This window comes from Equus caballus, chromosome 1 (assembly GCF_041296265.1).
Source record: "Equus caballus isolate H_3958 breed thoroughbred chromosome 1, TB-T2T, whole genome shotgun sequence".
Taxonomy (NCBI): Eukaryota; Metazoa; Chordata; class Mammalia; order Perissodactyla; family Equidae; genus Equus; species Equus caballus.
The window spans coordinates 6241625-6264943 of NC_091684.1; the positions used below are offsets into that span (position 1 = coordinate 6241625).

The 23319-nt window shown below is 47.1% G+C and overlaps 1 protein-coding gene across 13 annotated transcripts in view; it reads right to left on the reverse strand.

Moving 5' to 3' along the window:
• The window catches only part of PTPRE (protein tyrosine phosphatase receptor type E), a 171607-nt gene that overhangs the window by 92866 nt on the left and 55422 nt on the right, over positions 1–23319 (reverse strand). For 11 of the 13 annotated variants that reach the window (XM_070251996.1, XM_023637050.2, XM_070252063.1 and 8 more), the window contains exon 2: positions 14237–14259. The exons of the other annotated variants lie outside the window; for them this stretch is intronic. Coding sequence is in view for 2 of the 11 variants with exons in the window: in XM_070251598.1 (XP_070107699.1) it covers positions 14237–14259 (23 nt within the window). In the remaining 9 variants the exon portion in view is untranslated. The remainder of the gene's footprint in view (positions 1–14236; positions 14260–23319) is intronic. 13 annotated transcript variants of the gene reach the window in all.

Genomic DNA, 23319 nt, shown 5'->3' on the forward strand with positions numbered 1-23319 from the left:
TTCAAGCTAGTTGATTCCAGTTTTCAAGCTAGTTTCCTAAGGGATGGACTAAACTCGCCTTGACCTCAAGGATGCTGGTACTCTGAGGTTCTAGCCCTTGCATCCAGGTTGTGGGAGGGGTGTCTCCCCTTCACAGCCCCGCAGGAGGGGAGGGACACCGCAGACTGCCTTGAAATGGTAGGTGGGAGCCTCCCTTTGGAGCACACGGACTTCATCACTTTACCTTCTGGGCAAAGGCGAGTCTATCTGGACACTCAGGGCCAGTAGTCAGCGTCCTTAGCTCTATAGCAAATGGGCTTGAGAGCTGGCTTGGCCTCCTGACAAGGCGATGCTAATCAAAACGGGAGAAATCATCTGGATTGGACTTCAGAGACTGCTACTTGGAAAACGCAGGTAATTTACTAAAGCCAAACTTCAAGGAAAATGTTAAGTCTAAGTTTGGCGGAAATTGGTGAAGTTAACCTGAGTCTGAGTCGTGTTCTCTGTGCACTCTCGTCTTTTTTTCTGCCCCTGTATTTGTTTGCTGTTTGCTTTGTTTTTCTTTTTTTGCCACAACACTATTAAGATTGGACAGGCTTGGAGCTGAGAAGGTTTGTTGTTTTAGAAACAGAAAGAAAACTCTCTCTACATAGGAAAGAATGCCGTGGGGGCCTCAGACCCTGAGGCTGCAACAATGAATAGACACACTTCTTACAACACCCACTTATAAAGAAATGATGTTGCGACATTTACAGTAACTCCCAACAGCCAGGATGTGTCAGTCCCGTTTTTTGTGAGTGCAGAGCCTCAGTGCGTGTGGTTTGAGCCGTCCCTGCACCTCTCTGCCTCTTTCATTGGAAAGAAGAGTTTTCATGAGCTCAGCTGCTGACATGAAGTGATGTGGAGGGTGGAAGCTGACGGCCGGGCGGTGCACTGGATGGATGGGAATTCACTGACATGCGTTCCAGTGGGAGGTGCCACAGTTACAAAAACTGGGGAAGCCTCAGGTAGAAATGTTCTGAAGGAGATTCTTAAGCTGGAGATTCTATGGTTAGAATCCTGAGCAATTTGAATATACTTTAACCCAAAGTTAGTATGATACAGGAAAAATGGGGTCCCACTGTTCTCTTTCATTCTCCATCCACTGAGATGCAACATGCAGCCAGCTCTCATCCCAAATCCTCTCTTGGGTGATTATTTTCTAGTGTGGAAGCAATGACTTTAACAGGGCAGGGTTTGAGATTGTCCCCTTCATATACTATCATATAACTGGGTGTCTTTAGCCCATTTAACTGCCTTTGGAGAAATGTAGGTAAAGCTATGTGTTGCTGAGTAACAGAAGCTTCTGACACCGGGTGTGCTTCTTAGAGGAGCTCTTGCCCTTCCCAAGTAATTAGACATCATTCACTGCTCCACGTCCACACTGGGAATAACACACGAGACTTTACATCATGCTGAAATGAAAAGTGAATTGCTCTGGTTCCTGGCAACAACACGTCCACGACATGAATTTTCTCAGAGAAACCAGATTCTTTAAGAGTAAGGCTGGCAGCTAAGACAGGAGCAGGTGGAGAAGATCGCTTGCTGGACTCTCAAAGAAAGCTCCCTATTTCATGCTAACACACATTTTAGAAATAGAGGTCAAATCCATTTAGTTCAAGGTGGACTGGGATTTTTTTCAGTGTGTGTGCGTGTGTTGAGTGGGTGTAAACATGGACAGAATGCTAAATGAGGCACGTAAGAATGATTAGGTTCTTGACCTGACAATTTTCCTTTGATGCTTAGCAAATTCACCACAACCCCAAGCAACACTTACTTTAGTCATCCTGTTATGCCATTCAGAAGAATTAATCAAACAGTGCAGCAACAGTGGAAAACAAGCTTTTCATGTAGGTGTTTATAACAATCTATTGCATGAAGTTATTTACGAAACCACAGAAAGCCTTGGGTCCAGTCCAGTTTCACACCCTGCTGGCAGGCTCTGGGCCATCAGCTAAGCACCAGCTGGATAATTCTGTGGTGCTATTCTGGATCCACAGACTTCAAGAATTCAGGGGCCTCAGGGATCCATTTAAGACCTTTAAATGGAGGCCCTAGAATCCACATGACTCATTTGTTGTCAGGCAGCCCCTGAAGGGCAGAGCTGGTGTTTGAATTTGGTATTCTGGCTGCCACAGGCACATTTTGGCAGGTCCTCATTCTGCACTCTGTCCTTCTGGAGGTGAACCACCCGGGACTAACCTCCTCCCCTCCAGAAGGGAGAAAAATGGCTTTATCCAGTACAGATGGATTCCCAGGAGCTAAGAGATATGCCTACCAACCCAAACCACCTACTCACATTGGAATTTCGTATCTTGAAAAGGGACAGGATTTAAATCAATCAATAAAACATGGAGTCCAAAGTGAGGACCTGTCATCAACCACAGGTTTACACACCCAGAAGAATGACCAAGGTTCAAGTCGAGCATGTCACACGTAAATTAGCTGTGTGACCTCTGGCACAGCACAGGACTGAACACTGGCGAGTGGTGGCCAGACCCTGCTCTCAGGGTGGCTCCAGGAACCAAGGAGTGAGGCAGGCAAGGGCTGGGCATGCACCTGGACCCCAGAGCTCTCAGCACCTGGGAGCTCTTATAGCACCTTCTTACATCAACTTGCTGGCATCACTGTCTTACCCTCCAAATCCTGGGAAATTAGGTGACATGAGTGATTGAAAAAAATACAAGGAAGTTATGTGAAAAAGACCTGTATATGCAAAATAAATCATGCTGCCTGAACTGACCCCGTGCCCTGATACAGGATAGGATCTCAGAATTAACACCGTGGTTTTTTTATCCCTGAGTTTGGTCAACACTCTCTGAATTTCAAGCAGGGAAGCTTCTGGTGTTACTGCAGCCTATTGTCATAGAAAGCATCATGTTCAGAAGCTGAGTCTCACCATTTTGCTGTTCTTCCTATAAGAGTGAGCGCACCAATACCTCCACAACTCACAAGATTCGTATTAGCCCTGTGACTTGGACCCTTAAAATTGGCTCTGTCACATCTCGAAAGCTCCCAGCTGCAGGGGCTATTCTAGGGGGAATATTCCATGCCTCTTCCTGGGTGCCTGGGCTTCAGACAAATTTAATAAGAAGCAAGGCACACCATGCTCTCCAGGGAAATGGATGGAGGAAAAGCAATAAAACCAGGTTGCACGGTGCAGTTGACGCTTGATCAATCTCCTGCTGTCATCAGCCAGGTGGACTGGTCCATCTCATGAGTAGACTCAGTGCCTATCATAACCCCTCATCCTCAGAAGCCAGAACACCATCACCTGGGAGACATACTTTGGATTCTCCTTTTTGAGAAGAAAGATCTCAGATCTGAGCAGCTGGAGATTGAATCCTGGGTCCATCCTGTCTCATGAGGGGAAGGTGGGGGCTCTCCTGCCACGTGCTGTTGCTCTGCTCTGATGGAATATGACACCACGGGGCTGGTGCTGAGGCCAGATTCATTCTTCTCGGTGTGTAAACCTAGAGTTGATAACAGGTCCTCACCTTAGACTACATCTTGGGTTGATTTAAAACATATCCCTTCTCAATACATGGAATTTCACTGCTCGTAGGTGATTGATTGGTGGGTGATCCCCTAGCAGTTAGGAATCCTGGGGATGGGGGTGGGGGTGGGGAAGAGAACGGCCATCAAAAACCCAAAGTGAGCTGAAACCTGTAGTTCTGGCCCGGTTTGGGGGCCAGTGCAGACCTGGAATGCAGCTCTCCCTGAAGTTCAGGCAGAGAGTGAATGAAATGCACCAAGATGCCCGTTTGACATCTGCCTGTACGGCCACAGAATGAAATAAAGCAAACTTGGCCTCATCCATGAAAGAAATCACTGAAGCCAGTCTGACTTTGGACAGAGAAAACCACCAGAGACTTACTGAGACACTTGGAGGTGTCTTAATTGACTTTATTTATTTATATCCATCTTGTGCCAAAAAGGATGTAAAGTAGTGTAAGGAGTATTAAATCATATCCATTCATTCGTCGTGCCAGGACTCGTGTGCGAGCACAGAGAGACAGGTCCCTGTTCTCATGGGGTCTACATTCGGATGAGGAGGAAATGGATAAATACAACTGTTCCAAACAGCAGTACGTGTTTTAATGACAATACAAAGAAAGTGAAACAGGGTGGCAGGAAGTAAGCTGGGAGTCGGGTAGGGAGAGCTGGCAGCACTAGACAGGGTGGGCAGGGAAGGACAATCCTTCCAAACATTAATAATGGAATCAGAGAGAATTAAAGCTCTAGCTGGAAATGGACCATGTTCCTCTGGAAAAGAAATCTCTTATTGCGAAACCACGGGTGAACGTTCCAGTGCTCTGACCATTGTCTCTCAAGCCAGGGTTCAGCTTCAGGGGTGTGAGAACAGAGAAACTGCCCACTCAGAAGGGGCTCAGTACCTGGGGCTTAAAGCTCTGCAGCCACTGTCCGGAAATCTGTAATAATTTTCTCTCTGAATTCCTGTTTTGTAGCTGAAGTCTGATGGGACAACAGCTCATTGCACCAGGGGTTTGGAGCCCTGACTTACACCTGGTCTGCCTCCTGCTGCCTCCCCAGGATGGTTCTTGACCGTCCACTTCCTGGTCCCTGATATGCACACCGCACCAACCAAGCTGCAAGGTAGAGGCTGGGGCAGCTATGAGGGTCCGCACCGTCTGAGAGCATCTCCGTACCCCAGAGAGCAGGACATTAAGTGGAAGGTAAAAAAACACCATGACAGGTCTGGAGAGAGGCCACAGAAGAAAGGAAAAAGCTTTTTTCCCTGCTCTTTGAACAAGCAATCCAGCATTTGATGTAGCTGGCTCTGTTCATGCTAAGTGCTGCCCCAGGCGCTATGGAGAATGCAAAGATGGAATTCTCTTTCTGCTAACTGCCTACTTTCCCCCACTCTCCATGCCTGTCCATTCATTCACTCACTCATCCATCAACCATACGTGCAGTTCCTGAGATCTGCTAGGTGCTGGGCGACCACTGGGGATTCAAAGACAATTAGGATGCTCCTGGTCCTCCAGGAGCTGACACCGCCCCACATGTCACAGTCAGGCACGCCAGGCATGGGAGCCAAATCCATTGTTCTCTGTCCCTCTGCAAGGATCCAACCAAGCATTGGTTTCAAGTTATGTGTCACACATTATATAAATCATGGATAAAGAAGAAAATAGGAGTTTGAAAAAATAGGCATCTTCTATAGCTCAACCGATAGCTCCAAATCATCAGGCCATTCTTTGAATTTGACTTTTCATTTCCCAAGACTAGTATTTAATTCTCTTTTAACCATATCCTTGAAGAAAACCCTTTACCGTGGACTTAAGAAACTTAGAGAAGCATTACCAGGATTGCTGAGACACTGCTGACCCTGGTTTCTGTATTCCATGGAATCTGGATTAGAAATTTCAATGAACCCCTTTCATCTGCTTACCCTCCACCAGGCCCACTTGGTTCTGTGACTAGGGGCAATTTCAAGTTTTTTTTCAAATTCCCCACGGACACTGTGATACATACAACAGACACATTTTTATAAAACACGTTGTAGCCCAGCTGAAATAAAAGTTAAATTTTTTTACCTTTAAAATGAATTTTCAGAAAGGGTCAACGTGTTCCAAAAAGATAAAGACTCCCATTTGCAGCATTATTACAAATGCCCAGATGTGGTCCCTGACCAGGTATTTGGTTTCTGACCAGGTATTGGGATTTGGGACCTGGTACCTGAGTTTCTAGAGGAGGTACTTGGATTTCGGGCTCAGTATTTGGAGTTCTGGTGCAGTACTGGGATTTCTGACTTGGGACCCGGATTTCTGACGGTGGCGCAACAGCACACGGGCGGAGGCATCGAGGCTGCAGCTCCAGGCCTGCAGTCTGGCCCTGAGAGCGCCCGGGTATTTCCTGAGCTTCACCAGGCCTGGGAGGCTGCTGAGCAGCCGCCCTGATGAACTGTCTCTCCTCTCCAGCGAAACAGCCTGAGGAAGCCCTGAGCCCAGGCCTGGGAAGCCAGTTAAAAGCAGGTCGTCCTGAAAGCAGAGCAACACCCCCATCTGCCATCGCACCCTGAACTTCTCAGAGTCCTCATCTTGAACACAGACACCTTGTCGTGCGATTAATGTTGTACTAAAACTTTTCTATGTCTTCCAGGGTCTCATCTTGGAAGCACAGAATTCTAGAGCCTTGCAGAGGTGGGCGGCTAAGGAGATGGGTGCCCTTAGGAGGTGGGTGACTTGATTAAGGCCACACAGCCAGTTAGGATAGATGCTGGGCCTCCTGACCCCTAGGCCGGCTGGTCCTCTGCTCCTCTCCTGGTCACTCCACTGAGCAGTCCGCCTGCCCCCACCCAGTTTCCTTTGTTGTTCTTCTCTGGTTTGTATTGTCTCTGCTGCCTCTGGACCTCTTTGGTCTCTGTGCTTGCCATCCTTGTGCATACCCAGCTTCTCAGACGGCACCATGTAAACCCGATGCTGGGCGCCCTTGGGGCTGGGTGTAGGGCACGACTTTCGACTGCTTGTCTGGCAGGCTCACCGCTCTGCGCTCAGCCAGGCAGAGTGCATCACTGGAGAGACGGAAGGCCTGCACTCCTCCTTCACCCGGAGGAGTAGCACTGAGGTGCCCACGAGCGGATGCAATACGGCAAGGACTGAGCCTGCAACAGGAGTTAAACCGCTCTGGCAGCCAGGACAACCCCCAGTGATATTTCCAATTAAGGTTATGGACCAGAAGGGGTTATCAGATCCCAGCTGGGTGGACAGAGGCCACCTGGAGTAGACAGAGTGGACACAGGAAGTGTGACAAACACTGCGTGGAAACTGATTACGTCACTAGGCTCTCCACTAGGGAAACCTACCATGTGGCTTCTCAAGTGGAATGGATTTGTTGAAACACAAAAAAAGACGCTTAAGAAAATTACACAACTTTCAAAAACATTTTTATAGAAAAATGTATTTGGATGTGTAACGAGACACAGTCTCCTCTAAGGGAGAACACCACAGTGGTAGGATGACGTCATCACTGCCATTTCACAGGAGCCCGGGGGAGGCTAAAAGCCTTCTCTTGATGATATTGCTCTGTCCCCTCGTCTCAAACACTCTGAGTACCACATTACTCAGAGTATATCAAAAATAATTTTTTAAAGGAAACATGACTTAATCCTCGGCTCAACAGGAGGAAAACACACAGCTATGGATAGTGAATCACTCATTAAAAATTAAATAAATCCACCCACAACGGGAAACAGCATAACAGAATGTCGCTGTTGGCTTCATGTTGGAAGGAAGCCAAAAATAGGTCTTGGAAACAGTGATGCCTCTGAATTGGATCTTGCTCCAATTGTGTGCTTTCAGGATCTGTAACTCCATCTCAGCAACATACACTCTCCAGTCTCTCTTTCATGGAGAAGAGGGGAGCAGAGTGGCCTTGGGGGTTTCCGTGGTTTCTGACAAGATCAAGTGACCCGCCTCCCCCGTGAATCACTTATTCAGGTAAAATAAACAATGACACAGCCCCCAGAGCCATTCACCAGAATGGATCTCAGAACAACGGGGAAAGTACCTTTGTTGTATTAATTAATATTTCTGCTTAAGTTTTAAAGTCAAAGTCTACGGATTCCCAGCGTTTACTTCCTGCATGTAAGCAACATCGTGGAAAGAGAAAGATCGCTTTTCAAAACATTGTTTTCCATTAATAAAACCCTCCTTTACATGTTCCTGCTCCTTTCAGAAGGCAGTGGGAGCGCAAACACAAATAAGAGAAGGGAAAGAGAAAGGGCCAAAGACAGCTGCTTTCTTTCCAAACTGGAGATTCTAAGACATTTACATCACGATGCACAAACTTCATCCCAGAAGGGAAGGCGATGAACGCAAGTGGCCCCAGACATGCCTGATACGCAGCAGTGGCCTCTTTGGAGGGATTTCTGTTGTTAAGTCAAAATCCAGAGAAGCATCCGCTAGATCAGAGAACTTGACGTCTGGAAGGGACTTTTAAAAAAATCTCATCCGGTTTTTACTTTTTAGACAAAGAAGGTGTGACTCAGGGCATGAAGGGACACGTCAAAGTCATTCAGCTTTCTAGAACTGAACTCTATTTCTGTCCAATCCCTTCCCAGGCTCCCTTGCAAAGCACACAATCATACTTGCTAAAGAAAGGACTCGAATGTCGGCCCGACAGGCCATATTTCCTGAAATCAGAACTAGGACCTACCGCTTCATTTTCTCAGACCTTGCACAACTCCACGCCTGCGGGAGATACCTGATAAACGCGGGGTGAGCGAAAGCAGCAACTACTGGCTGCGCTGAAAGGAAGCCTGGCAAGTGTGTGAAAAGAGATTAGAAAACTGGATTTGGTCAGCAGATAACATGCGGAAATGGTCGGAACCCCGGCCAAGATCAACTCAAGTGATCATAAAATTGTTCCAAAATATAATTATCTACCAGCAAACTGTTCGCAGAATCCACGGGATGTGTTCTTATTTATGAATGTGCTCTATTCCTTGCGTAACTCTAAAATACGACTTTTCACTATGGGAAACTTTAATTTTCTTTTTGGCAGGTCTGCACCTCACCCTCGGTGGTGGTAATGAGAGCTGGCTGGCTTCTAGGCTTGAGAGGAACCCTGGCACCGTGTAGGGAACCTGAGTGTCCCTTCCCGCTGTCCTGGCAAATCACTTCTGCAAACCAGCCTGGGTCTCTGTCTTCTCATCTTTAAGGTGGAGGTGAGAATGCACACTTGGACTGCCTCCAGGTATGTCTGAGACCCAAATGAGACAATGAACTTGAGCATGCTTGGTAAACTGTAAAGTGCTCCACATGCATGTGTGTTATCATAAATGCGATTCATGTTTTCAGCAGAAGGCATTTAAGTTATCTGGCAGAACAGGAAATAGATCAAGTCCTGTTTCTGCGAATAACAGTTCCCACCAACATGACGTTTTTAAAAACTTAATTTCTCAGCAGCAACATGGTAACGTGAAAGCTTTAAAAATATTTTAATACACAGCACCTGAACACAAAATCCGCACCATTTCTGACAGCAGATCAATCTCGGTAGAGTTGTTTGAAATCAGTTAAACACCATCAACATATTTTTAAAAAGCTGTTAGAATTCAACCAGCCCCTATGATAAAATAAGATGAATCCAAACTCTGTTTTTGCTTGTGCTCATTTCTATTCAAAACAAGGGCAAATCCATTATGTGACACATTTTTGTTCAGCAATTCCACAGGGATTTTTCCTTTTCCAACACTTTAAATACTTTACACCAAACTCTGCATCATAATAAGCAGTTTTAAAGTCACTTCAAATTGGCAATTTTTGAAGAGAATGCATCAAGTGTCCTGTTGCTCAACGTCCCGATTCACACGGGGATGTCCCCCAGTGGATGGGACTGAGGCTGGGGATGAGTTCCCATAACAAATGGGGGTTGGTCCACGTCCTTCCAGTTGACAACAGAACTCACTCCTGATTCTGTGGCCCAATGGGTCTGAGAAATCTCTCTAAGGACATACCCAGAGGGCTTTATAATGTCTTATCTTCTATCCCCCGTGTGAATGATGCCCGTCCTCAGGCAGTGGGCCTGGGTCTGCAGCTGAGGACACCTCAGCTTCTACAAGATAATCTGCACCAACAGGAAGGCCTTGCACACAGGTCGGCCCTGCCTCGTGACCCTCACTACAAGCTCTTTGAAGACCAGCGCATTGTCCTGCTACCCAGGCACCTCGCACTTCTCACCCTGCCATTTTTAACTAAAACACCACTTCACAAATCTAGTTGTTAAGGACAATTAAGAGGGTGAGTTTGATTATAAAAAGAGGAAATGTCCAACTTAAAATGGGTGGGACTTTGATGTGTCATCCAGCCAGCGAAGAGTCCCAACAGTAGCTGGGGGTTGTTTTCCTCAAAGGTGAACCCCACTTGGATTCCTGGCAGTCTGACAACCCACCAGGCCCACAGCAGACGGCTCCTCTCTGCCATCCCCGTGCACGACTTGGCTGAGCTGTGGTGCATTAAAACGGCTTCCTGAAGCATAACTCCCAGATTTCCTGCACAGGGCTGGACAAAGCTAACTGAGGTGCCTGCCAAATTTTCATTTAATGAATGCTTCCTGATAATATTCTTTAACCTAATTTTTAAATACCTTTGGAATTATACGACAAGCAACCATGACATCAATTCCAAATGACAAGAAAGGCTCCCCTTTACCTCTTTTCCTACGGGGATGCCACTGGGGAGCCATCCTGGCCTGCGAGAATCCATGTTTTCCTGTCAGCTGAAAAAGGATTTCTAGAAAAATTCCAGCTCTGAAGTGGGTCTGCTGGAAGTTCGGGGATGAGACATGAGTTTATATAGGAAAGCTGTGTTCCTATTTCCTCTAGGTGGAAACCGTGACGGCTCAAAGTCCACGCCTTTGCTCTATGACAAACGATTACCTAGTAGCCTCTTTTAGGAGGTACTTCTTGGAAGAATGCTGAAACTTTCCTGGGGGGAAAATGGAAATGGAAATAAATGAGGGATTAGTCTGTTTGTCACCATCAGGTCCAGAGGCCTTCTTCCAATTTACTGTCAGCTTCTAATTTCAGCCTATGGGAGACTAACTCCGTCACCATTGGGAGAAACACATTTTGCTCAGATAGGAAACTCGTGGAACCCACTGATGCTAATAAAAGCCCAAGAACAGGGCAAAGGAAGGAAACAGGAATCAAATATCCTAGAAGGTTTCAAATCTTCTGTGCTGTGCACATCATGCATCAGGCTTCTCATTTGGTTCTGCAAATTCAGAAAACCAGCACAGGGCACAGGGGGCCTGTTCCACCAGCAGAACCGTAACCCCAGCTGTGGTGGGCGGAAAGAAAGGGCGCTCAGAGTGGTTCACCCTGTCCTGGCAGAACACAGACTAGGCCCCTGTACTTTATTTTTAAAAAACCCTCAGATTCCTTTATTTTTCTGCCACGGCGGCCATTCAAACCAACACCAAGGAAGAAAAGTGACTTGGAAGAGAAAAACCACACATATTGAAACTGATAAAAGAGGAAGCTTAGATTGTTACAGAGGACAAGGCTAGTGAATGAATATTCTAAGTTAGTTTTAAAATTAAATTCACTGTTACTTAATATTAGCACTTAATTTAGTTTTCTTTTATTCCTTTGGTATTTCCAAGAAGCACAGGGAAGTAGTCAAGCTACAGTATCATTTAATTTTACTTACTGGTGGTTACCCTTTGGTATAACAGTATAAGACCTCCAAGAGCCTGAGAAAATATTTAAACCTTAATTATGTGCCTTCCTTAAATTCTTAATTCTGAAACTCCATTGCATTATTGAAATACTATGCACCTGAGGGCCACAGGGTTGCAAGCCCGCTCCAGGTGAGGGCACTTTGGTCATGCTGGATGATCAACAAGAACTACAGTATTGCTTCCCAAGTTTACTTGTAAATACCCCAAAAAAAGAAAAAGAAAAACATGAGACTGGGTGGCTGTGCTAAAAAGACTCCTCTTAATCCAGTTAAACAGGGGAAAAAATTTGACTCTTTTTAAAGGTGAAATATTAATATAGTGTTGGTTTTGTTTTTTGTTTTTTGGTTTTTTTTTTTTGAGGAAGATTAGCCCTGAGCTAACATCTGCTGCCAATCCTCCTCTTTTTGCTGAGGAAGACTGGCCCTGAGCTAACATCCGTGCCCATCTTCCTCTACTTTATATGTGGGACACCTGCCACAGCGTGGCTTGCCAAGTGGTGCCTAGGTCCACACGCTGGGAACCAGCAAACCCTGGGCCGCCAAAGCAGAACGTGAGAACTTAACGGTTGCGCCACTGGGGCCAGCCCCCATAGTGTTGGTTTTTTTAATGATAAATCAGGGATTATTGCTAGAAAGGGGAACTCCTTTTGATATCCATTATAGTATCGGCATATATGTCACTACCCAGTTAAATGCTTTCTTTAAAAAGTTGGAAACAGTTGCCATAAATTTGTGATGATGTTAGTAATGACAGTTTTATTAAATGCTTACTTTGGGTCATCTCCCTTAAACATCACAATAATCCTAGGAAGTGACTGAAAGATGAGAGAAAAGGAGGCTCACACAGGGTCGTGTGTCCACTCAGTAGCTACTGACCACGCTCCTGCTCTGCCCCAGCCCACCACATGTGGACGATGGCCTGGGACCGTCTCCAACCTCGGGAAGTTTACTCTCTCCTGCCCTGTCCAAAGCGAGCTATTTAATTAGCTCTAACCCACTCAAAGTTTCCATTCTTACAAATTAGAAATAAATTCCTTTCTATTAGTTGAAATCCTAAAGTTCTGGAACAGGTCTCAAATGTTGAGCAATGAAAATGCCATGGGCTAAAAGACAAATGTGATGTTCTACTCTGATGCCAGGGGGCAGGTTCCAAACAAAGGCAGTGGATAAGGTAGCCACCGTGGGGAGGGTCACGCTTCAGACACCCTTTCCTCACACTGAAGAGGATTCCTGAAATCAGAAGCACTCTTAGTCTAAAAACATACAGCTTCCTAAAGCAGAACTTTACTCTCCTGTTGAAATGGAAGCAAAGGATGGAACCAGGTGGAGGAACATGCTGCCAAAGCTACTCTGGCTACCAAGTGCCTGTGGTGGACACAGAAGTAAGACGTCGACTCCTGGACAAACACTCAGTCACCTTTGGATGGGGTACAAACTTCTCAATCTGTTGCTGGTGTTGAGACGATGCTGGTGTCGGGGGGAGCCCTGGAAGCACATCATAGGATCACTCACCTGAGAGAGCTGCCCACCCACTCACACCACGTAGCAGGTCAACTTGCCAAGAGGTCAGGAAATCCTACAGTGGGTGGATGGCAAGACTGAGTGTGGGGGGCCGGTGCTGAGCGGAGAGTCAAGGACGGGGAAGGTCAGACACTTTTAACAAGTCATAATCTGTGCCTTGTATTTCGGAAGGACATGAGTCTGTGGGGGCCTGATCCCCAAATATCTCATTCCACAGGTAGGGATCCACTGCTTTTGATGAGCACCATGTTTAATACCCATTCAAACCAACATGAACAAACCAATACTTCTCATGTAGGATGCTGAGGCAATAATGGATTGCAGACTTCTTGTAATTAAGTCTCTATTCCATTAATAGTATTCCAATAATGATCCTTCTCTTTGATCCCACCATTGACAACTGCTCAAGTAGATCATGCCATTCAGAACTGACAACATCCAATGATAGTGCAATGGAGAACACGGACAACAAAATTGGTTTAGTAGGTAGCAAATGGAAGCTTTCCTATTCTCCATCCTGATAAATCAATCACTGATTAAACTTGCCATTCCTTCGGACAGGGAGAAACAGTCCATGCACCCAAAACGCATTTGATCACATCAGGAATAACCATAAACATTTATGCCCAGAGGCAATAGTGCCACAAAGGGCACATCCCCTAAAAGAGGGGGCCAGCCAAGGCAAAATAATTGACCCACTGACTTTAAAGTAATTCAGAGCAGAGTCAAGTGTTTCAAACAAGATAATGCATTTAACAAATACAGCGTCCTAGACGCCCACATCCTGGAAAACACATTAGAGGTGAGCATGGACACCACAGCACACCATGCACTGTCTACCCACATGCTACAGCTACTTCAAAACTCCTCGATTTTCTTCCCTCGATTTCTTTAGGGAACTTAACACCATTAAGTTGATTAAGTAGAACACAAAAAGGAGATGGTGTTTCTTTTTCTAAGTACGAGGACCTCAAGGCCAAGGAAGGTTGCCTGGACCCCAAAAGGCAAAAAATTATGTGGTGACGACGCTGGTTTTTTTTTGTACCAAAAGTGCAATCCAGAAAAGCTCCTTTTCAAAAGTTTTCTCCACAGCAGATCAACTTAAGAAGCAATTAGCATCAATGCAATTATGTGCCACTGTGCTCCCTAAGTGTCGTTGAATGTGTGTCACCGAGATAAGGCAAGGCCCCTTTAAAGGAAGGACAAGTCGGTGAAAGGAAAGAATGTGAAAATTGTGTTCTCAACAATACATTTCAGGACACTGAACAGCTGAGCCAGATTTTAGACGCAAAAGAAAAAAATGATGTAACAAAAAGTGTGATAGGAGCCTGTTCAAGCAAGTTAAGGCATAAAATTCAAATATAACATGCTGACCACATGGCCTTCTTTCCCTAGAAGACAATGCTTCACTAATAAAGTCCCACACTTTTTTTTTTAGCCAGTTAACTTCATACCAGAAATAATTTTTAAAAAGTTTTTGTACTCACCAAGGGAAAACGAAGGCTATAGTCTGAAAAAGAAAAAGAAAAAAAAAAAGTTAATTTTCTGGTTACTAGGCATTAGTTGCCACTTCTTTCTCTACAGCACTAATTGAATGTGCCCATTTTAGCTTCATTGTTCGGGGTCTTCTTGAGGCCTTCTTATCTAGATGACAATAACTTCTTTTCGTTGCAATCACCAGCTTTCAAAAGTGTCCTGCCCCAAACTCTCCTGTCAGCTGATGGTGGGGCTGACCTAGATCTGAAGTGTTTGGCATCTAGCCCCCGAGGTGCTGCGACAGTCAGTGGCTCCTTCTGTACGTACAATGCCCCCTCCCGGTGAAGTGGTCCCCTCAGCCCATCTTTCCCAGAGATAGCCTCTTGAAACCTGCTGGGGTGGCCCCCTCACCCCAGTTTTCCAGCTTAATCATTATCCAGCTTGCTCATTCTCATTAATTTAGTTCTCATGTTCTTTTTGTTTTTAACAGCCTTATTGAGATATAATTTACATACCATAAAGTCCACCTGTTTAAAGCGTACTTTATGGTTTTTAGCAATGGTTTTTATCGGAATCACAGAGTTTTGCCACCATCACCATAATCTAATTTTAGAACATTTTCATCATCCCCAAAGAAACTCCATGCCTATTAGCTCATTAGCTCCCCAGCCCATCCTCTCCTCACCCCTTGGACCCCAGCAACTGGCAATCTACTTTCTGTCTATGAATTTGCCTATTCTGGACATTTCACATAAATGGGATCCTACAACACGTGACCTTTTGCAGCTAGCTGCTTTCACTTAGTATAATGTTTTTGAGGTTCATCCATGTTGTAGCATGAGCCAAGACATCATACCTTTTTATGGACAAATATTACTCCATTATGTGGATATGCCACATCTTCTTGACCCATTCCTCAGCTAACAGACATGAGCCTCTTGTTCTTGACTGAGAGGCCAGTAAGGCAGCCTCACACTAGAGCTGTTAGTGTGCATCTCTGCATGGCTGGACACCATGCTCAGCTGTCATCGTACATCTGCACTGCTAGAAGGTGGAATCATCTTCTGATCACCACTATTTTTAAATAGCTGAAGCGGTACACAGTGTTTTGCACCAAAATAGACTATTTCTTATCTTAGTTGCGGCCAGGCTAGACAGTCTAAACCAAAGACAACAGTCCCAGGACATAACTATAATAAATTGTTGCACTAATTAAAAACTTGAACTGTGATGTAGGCTTGAAGCCCAAAAAGCAGAAGAAATAGTTCTTCTAATACTAAGGGATTTTAAATCTACTTGGGCAAATCTATGGCCAACGTTATTCTTAATAGTGGAAGACTGAATGCTTTCCCCTAATACTGGGAACAAGGCAAGGAGGTCCACTCTCACCACTCATATTTAACATGGTATTGGCGGTCCTAACCAATGCAATAAGGCAAGAAAAAGGAAAAAAAGACAAAGACATGGGAAAGAAAAAAATAAGACTTTATTCTCATAAGACATGATTATCTACACAGAAAACTCCAAAGACTCTACAAAAAAGCAACTGAGGATCAATCTGAGTGACATAGTCAAAGAGTCCCGGTGCAGAGGAGCCAAGTTCAACGCAAAGCAAACAGCAGGAAGTGGAGGGCGACATTGAGTGTTGGGCAAGAGGTGATCATCAGAGGTATGTGGAACTACTTTTCTGTAAGAATAACTTATTACAAGAGTCCACCCCTTCAAATCCCCCAAAAGAACTTGGGAAGATGCTGGAAAGAGTGCCTTGTGGTATTTGCCTGGGGCCAAGCATGGGGAGAAGCCAGAAGTGGAAGGCACCCTCAGTATTTCAGGAGGATTGATAGAAATGTTCAAAGCTACCTTCCAATGTAATTTTGAGTCATTTTAACATAAAATAAAGCCCAGTGATAGGCAGAAGCACATCCTTTGCAGAAGCAGAGTTGCAGGTCTGAGTCAACCAAACTAAAACCCATGAGGAAAACACCAGTCAGGCGGAGCACCAGGGGGCACTCTGTCAATGGCTGGGTAGGTAAATGAATGAGCGTGACTGACTAAATTCCAGTCAAACACAAATAATTTTGAATTAAACTTTGAACTAATTTCTTTTTTAAACAAAGCAACACTACATGGAACAGCGGGCTCCACAAATAGATCAAAAAACGTATTGGTATTGGTTTGGGGCTCACACTTGTTAGCATGAAACCACAACTGTCAGTTTCTCTAAGTACAGAATTAGAGCAAAAACCAAGCCACCCCAGGATATCCTCTAAAGTCAAGCTTTATCAAGTGAACGCCCTCATTTGGCCCAAGGCCTTGGGGAAGATGATTACTGTAATACTGAGCAAAACCTTCGAAAAGGTGAAATAAGCACATTACAAAACTGGGGGTGAGAGAGGGTGGTTCCCGTGGATGACCTGCTCCTCTCAGGAGGGGTTGTCCTTGAGGAGCTTGCACAGCACAGTGCCACAACTGGAGAGGTTCTTGGTCTTACCTGGAAGGGCACTGTCCTCCAGAAAAGGGAAGGAGAGAAGCTATGAGATCGATTGGGCCTTTCGAGTGCCTTGGCGGCTGCTTACGGTGCCTCTCTCACAGTCTGCAGCCAATCCTAGGAGGCCAGAGGAGTTCCATTTTAAGGATGAGAAGACCAAGGCTTGGTGAGCTCCTTGATCAGCAATTCCCAGAGGAAGGAAGCAGGACAGAAGGGATGCTAGCCCAGGGCTGCTGAGACCATGCTTTGCGGGGCACACAGGGGAAGCCAGCCTACGTTGTGGCTGACTTTTGTTTGCTTGGTTTTTTTCTTTCTGTGTCTCCATCCCCCGAGGGAAGCTGTATTTCCTCAAGAGACAGTCTTCCTTTCCTTACGTGTCTAGTGTCTGGAGCCCTGCCTGCCAGCAGGAGGGCTCGCGAAGGACATTCTGTGCAGGGCAACAGGGATACCAGAGAACTCCTTAAAATCCCTTCTAACTCTAGAAAGAGCTGCACTGTGGTCTATGCACCAGAAAGAGCTGGAAAGGCCCAAGCTGGCCACATACTTCCTCTGGGGAGAATTGAGTCTGTAGCAGTGGCTCGGCTCACAGAGGCCTGGCCCAGCCTGACCATGGAGTATGCTGCGGCGGGTGCAGCCACTCTGCTGCCAGGGAGCAGAGGTGAGGAGGACACCCTGCCAGACCCTGGGAAAGAGGCAGTGTGAGGACATGGAAAAGGGGAAATCCACCCTGGGGCGGGGGGAGGGGCAGGCAAGGTCAGGAGGGCAGGCAGGCAGACCGGTGCTCCTGCAGGAAGCGGCTGGGCTGCAGCAGGGTTTGGTCCTGATCACTCACAAGATATGAAACACCCAGTGATATTATTGTGCCTCCAAACGTGCAAAGAAGAAAATAAAACTACAGCACTTAGAATCAATCCATTGGAACTGTTCCATTTAAGGGAAAAATTAAAATCATTTCTGACTTGTCAAGTTCTGAGATGGACAGAACTGGGCAGTCTTTCCAAATTCAGACAAAAGTGTGACGTCTTTTATATGCACCCTTGGCCTGAAGCATCAGAAAGATTCGACCAGGCGGAATGGATGTTACTGAGGGTGTATCCACAAACCGTCCTTTTAAATGGGCAGCAGCATTTAAAAAACGTTTGCACATTTACATTTTATTTTAAAATACTTACATACGTATATACATGTATACTGTATCTAAACTGTGAACTTTTTCTGATGGGTTAAAATTTTATAAAGCAAGGGCACACAAATAAAAATCTGAATCACGCAATTAAATCCCACGGACTCTGACCTCTGGCCTTGAAGGAATCTTATCAGGAGTGATCAGAACCCCCAGAGCGAAGCTCCTCTATCCTGGCAGCATTCTCTTAGGCTCCCGTGTTCCCCAAAAGACACTGAGTTGTCCTGACCACGTGGTCAGAGCACTTGGATTAGCAAGAAGTGTCGTTCACTCTCAGTCATAGTGACACTCAAGCCTGATGACGAGGATGATTAACTTACACGGACTGCCCAAAGAACAGGAAAAACGCTACACGTGAGAAAACAACACAGACCCCATCACACACACCAAGTGCAGAGGAAGAAACCTCAGTAAGGGCAGTGGGCTGCCTCGGCCTTCTGTCGAGGAACCAGTCCACTCTGCTTCCAGGTGGTAATTCACAGGACGGGGAAGAGCACAAAATGCTTCTGAATCATCTGGGCTCAGATGCTCACTGACCTCATCCTCTGCCAACTCTCACAGTCTCCTTGTTTACCTTCCAGGCATCGGCAAAGCTGTTAATTTCCGTATTTTCTAATGCATGAAAGAAAGGCTGGAAGGAGCCACTGAACTCACTGGGGGAGGGAAACCTCCGCGAGTGACGAGGAGTTTGGCACAATCTTACTCGGCCCACGCCACAGCAAGCCACCTTCAAATGGGGGGAGGGGGAATCCTTAAAACAATGTTGCTAAGGTTGGAAAAAAAGATTCATTTTCTCAACGACCCATTTTGTCAATCTGTGACCGCCAAGTTGGCCTTCTAAATATTTGGCAACTTTTAAGAATTATTCATGGGCAGCTGCTCAGCAAAGACCCAAGTGCATCCCTGCCTGCTTCTGGAGAGCGTTTTCTGGAGCACAATCCCCAGCTCCCAAAGTACACATAATAGCACCTCTCTAATTACTCGCGGTTGGGGGTCCCCTCTTTGGATTAGAAAACTATGCAAATTAGCAAACCTGATGACTCCACTCTGCAAGTACAAATGGCTACTGGCTTCCATACTTCCATGTCTGTCTATGCCACTACCATCACCATAGAACGCAGAAACACAGGACTCTGATGCTCCGTGCTCCCTTCCGAGGGGCAGGGGTGCTCTTCCAGCCCCAGAGTGGAGGGTGGCCTCCTCTGAGCTCCCCTCCTGAGGGCCATCATGCAGGTTTAGAACAAGCATGTGTGCCTCCCCCCGCCCGGTGCCAGCATAAACCTGGCATGAAAAAGGTGCAAGGTGAGGGCTCCCTGGCCTTGTCCTCTTGCCCCCAACTAGGGTGCTATTAATTCCCGTGCTCACCTCTTGGCACCCAGCACAGATGCTTCTCAGATAGTGACAGTTGGTCACCATCAGCTTTCAAAACCCTTGGCCTCATAAGCAGCTTCTTTGTGGAGGCTCTAGTGCTTGAGAGAAGGGATGGTGTGAACAGCTCCGCCAGCACCCACCCTGAGGACAGGTATCCTGCCAAGAGCTGACTTAGCCAGACTTCCTGCCAGGCGCTCACAGGAATCTTCTCAATGCTCCGATCAGGAGTCTGCTTTAGACCTGCTCTGCAGACGGGAAGACTGAGCCCAGAGGTAAAGCAACTTGCCAAAGGCATCCCTCCGCCAAGCAGGGCGGTGGGACTCCAGGGCTGGGTACAGGGCTCCTTGCCTCCTAGAGCTCGCAGGGAACAGCACTGGCTGCACAAAGTACTTAGAATACAAAGTGCCCTCTGCCTGGGCCGTGGGGTTCACCTGGGCCATGGGGTTCCCCTGGGCTGTGGGGTTCTCCTGGCCCATGGGATTCTCCTGGGCCATGGGGTTCTCTTGGGCCGTGGGGTTCCCCTAAGCTGTGGGGTTCCCCTGTGCCATGGGGTTCTCCTGGGCCAGGGGGGTTCACCTGGGCCATGGGGTTCTCCCGGGCCGTGGGGTTCACCTAAGCTGTGGGGTTACCCTGGGCCATGGTGTTCACCTGGGCCATGGGGTTCACCTAAGCCGTGGGGTTCCCCTGGGCTGTGGGGCTCTCCTGGGCCGTGGAGTTCTCCTGGGCTGTGATGTTTCTGCAGGTCCGCAGGTCAACCTATCGCGTGACCCACCCCGGCTCTGAGCAAGGCCTAGTGCCCACAGCCCACTCAGCTCAGCCTCTGCTAGAGGTTATCAGGCCCCGAAGGCGTGAGGAAGGCTGTCAGTGGGTTCCACAGCTTACCCTCAGACTCTCCCTTCCCTCCTCTCACTCTTCACCCCACCAGCCAGCACTTAATGGGTGGAACCCAGAGGACTAAGTGGGCCTGGCCCCACCAGGATGTGGCCTCTGGGCCCTCGGCTCACTGCACCCAGGTTCAACATCCAGTTCTGACCCTGAGGACCCAGCTTCCCCTCTGCCGTGGAAACTGCCTAGGGCCCCTGACTCTCCTGACGTTAGGGGCTGGGGGGGGGGGGGGTGTAGATTTCACATTTTCCCTCAAAAAATCCCCTTTTCTTCCATGAGGGGAAAAAGTGGCTATTGTTGGAAATGCACTGGAACTGTCAAAAATAGGTAATGCCCACTATATAAATGATGGTTCTATCTGTCCTGTAATAGTGTATGAATGAAAACTTCTCATAGATCAAGAAAACCCAAGAGCCCTGTGGCTTGTCAGCAGGTGATGTTTCTCCAGCCATGCCACCTCCTTGGAGGCCCACCCCTTCACCAGGGGGTCACCTGGGAGCCCGCCCCTCCTCACCCGTGCTTTTAGTTAGACACCTGTGCCCGAGCTTGCTTCACTTTGCCACACTCTTCTCATGAAACAAGGTCCCACCCTGAATGCCGGCTCCACAGACCTCTTGCTTCCTGGGTGCTGGCTCTTGTGCCCCCCATCCCACCCCATTTGACTGTAGTAAACTGAGTCACGCTCACCCATGTCCCAGACAATGCCGGCCAATTCCCTTCCCCGCCCCCCTGGGCCCCGGGGTCCTGTCTGTGGAATGGGGACCTCGCCCAGGGAAATCCAGGCTCCTCATGCTGGGTCAGGACTTGCTGCCTAAAAACATCGCACAGCAGCATCGTTCTCCAGTTTGCAGAAAAAGAAAATCAGTGGGTATAATTCGATTGCTAGTTTTTCTCCACTACTGCTTGTTTGCTGGTAGGCACCACCTGGAAGAAAAGGACTGAAACACGAACCATTAATGGGACAACTGGGCACCAGCTGCCCACAGCTGGGTTCTCAGCCTGTTTTTGTGGACTCACCTGCCTGGAGATATAATTTTATAATGCGTACACAGGGCTGTTTTTCCTAATAAAACTGGAGAGCAATGGCCCATGTGCGTTGAGTAGTGCCTGGCCCAGGGGAGGCATGCACAACCCCTTGCTGAACGGAGGAATGAACCGCATGGTGCTCTGAAGGAGGGCCAAAGAACATTGTGATTCCAAAAGTGCTGCTGCCTAAACAAGTCTGAGCACCTTCTCACCATCCAGCTGATTCTCTAAACTCGAGTTACCCTCAAGGTTGGCACTAGGGGTCAGCTCTAACATGACACCAGTAGAGTATGAAGGCATCCCAGTGACGACCCCTGAACACACCTAGATGTCTCCACCAATTGGGTGAGGCAGGGGAGATGGTGGGGCCGAGAACCAACTCAGAGTGGGAGGGAGTCCTTACCCAGGAACTTCCTCGCCTGCATGCCCTGTGCCAGAGCCTTGATCACACTTTACCTGATGCTGTTTTCTCCTAACTTGTGTAGGGTGGATAGGACTGTCAGGGGTGCATCTCTTGAGAGCAAGGCCTGTTTCACTCTTCCCACTAGGCTCAGACTATGAAAGTTACTCAGGATGGGCTTATTGGGTGCATGATGCTAATGGAAACTGAACACTCTAAATTCGATTCAAAAGACATTTTTCTTGGTCTAATTAATGTTCAGTGAACCTCAGAAAAAATGATTTCTCTCTAATATTCAGACAGTAAACCAGGGTTTGTAGGTGTTATTTTCTAGGGTGGCAATTTGAAATGTTCCCGCCTGTCACCAGGGGACCCCAGGACTGTGTCCAGGCTGCTAACTGTATGTGTGAAGGGCTTGGTTAGTGATCATCCTTACGCTCGGCTATAAACAGCAGCGAACTGCAGAGGCTCCAGGCAAAGCGACATTCCCCAAGGCAAATAAGGGATGAGCCATGGCATAAAATAATTATTCAGGACCCAGAAAGGAAGGGAACTTATAACATGCTTCTTAATTTAAAAATATCAATTGTTGCTGTTAATTAAAATGCTAGTTACCACCAATCCTGTACAAATGGTGAAGGGACAAGTAAAATGTGCCACTTCACGATATTAATAAATCCAATTCTATTAATACATTAAATCATAACTATTGTTAGCGAATAAAGGAAACAGGATTTTTGCAGATCAGACTGGCCTAGATAAGAATGCCTGGTAAGCAACCCTGAGGACTGCTTAACAGAGCCTACAGGTTCCCAGGGAAGAGCCTCAGGACGGGGGAGGCCGCCAGTGACCAACACACGGTTCCCGGACACCCTGGGACCCAGAGGGTCCGCTTCCTACTGCTGACACCAAACTCCCCTTTCAACAGCCCCTATAAAAGCCACAGCCTGCTTCTGCTCACTGGCGTCAGGGCAGGAACTTGCTACAGGTCCCTCACCCACACCACACCGTGTGCTATCATCCTCCAGACCCGCCTTGGTCTTCCCCACGTGAGTCATCACTTTCCTTACGCTGCTCCCTGACCCAGGCAGCTTCCCATCTCACCCAAGCCTGCCAGGTGCTGCTCCAGCCCCGGCCCAGCCTGACCCTTGTCCAGCCCTGCAGAGTCCTCTGCCTTTATCCCTCCTGCTACTCCTGAAGCGGAAAGCTGTCCTTGCTCAGCGGCTCCTTCCATCTGTCTGTGTTGTCTTCTCCACCCGCACCTTCAGAGCAACATAACAGAGCAGGACGGTGGATTGACTTGAGGCCACGTCTGTCACCATCTCAGCTGCCCCATGATATGCGCAGGCACAACATGTCTTACAGATGACAAAAGCAAAGTGCAGACACTCACCCAAAGATAGTCTGTGGCTAGTTCAGTGCTTTCTGAATAGAAATCTCGTCATCTCTAACTTGAACTTCTTTATTAGATAACCAGTTCTGTGCACATACCAGCAACTCAGAAAACACTAGTGAATGAATGAATAAATGCACTAACCCAGTCATTACTGTGCATTGAGCAACTACTGTGGGCTAGTGCTATGCCACATCCTGAGGATTGAGAGATTAAAAAAAATACGTGGATGGAAACTCAAGGTTTCCACCCCAAAAGATGTCCAAAAGACAGTCTTAGAAAGAGATAGTTGAAATGTAGGGGTAAGCGCTATGATGGCGGCAAGCCCAGGGGCTATGGACAATGGAA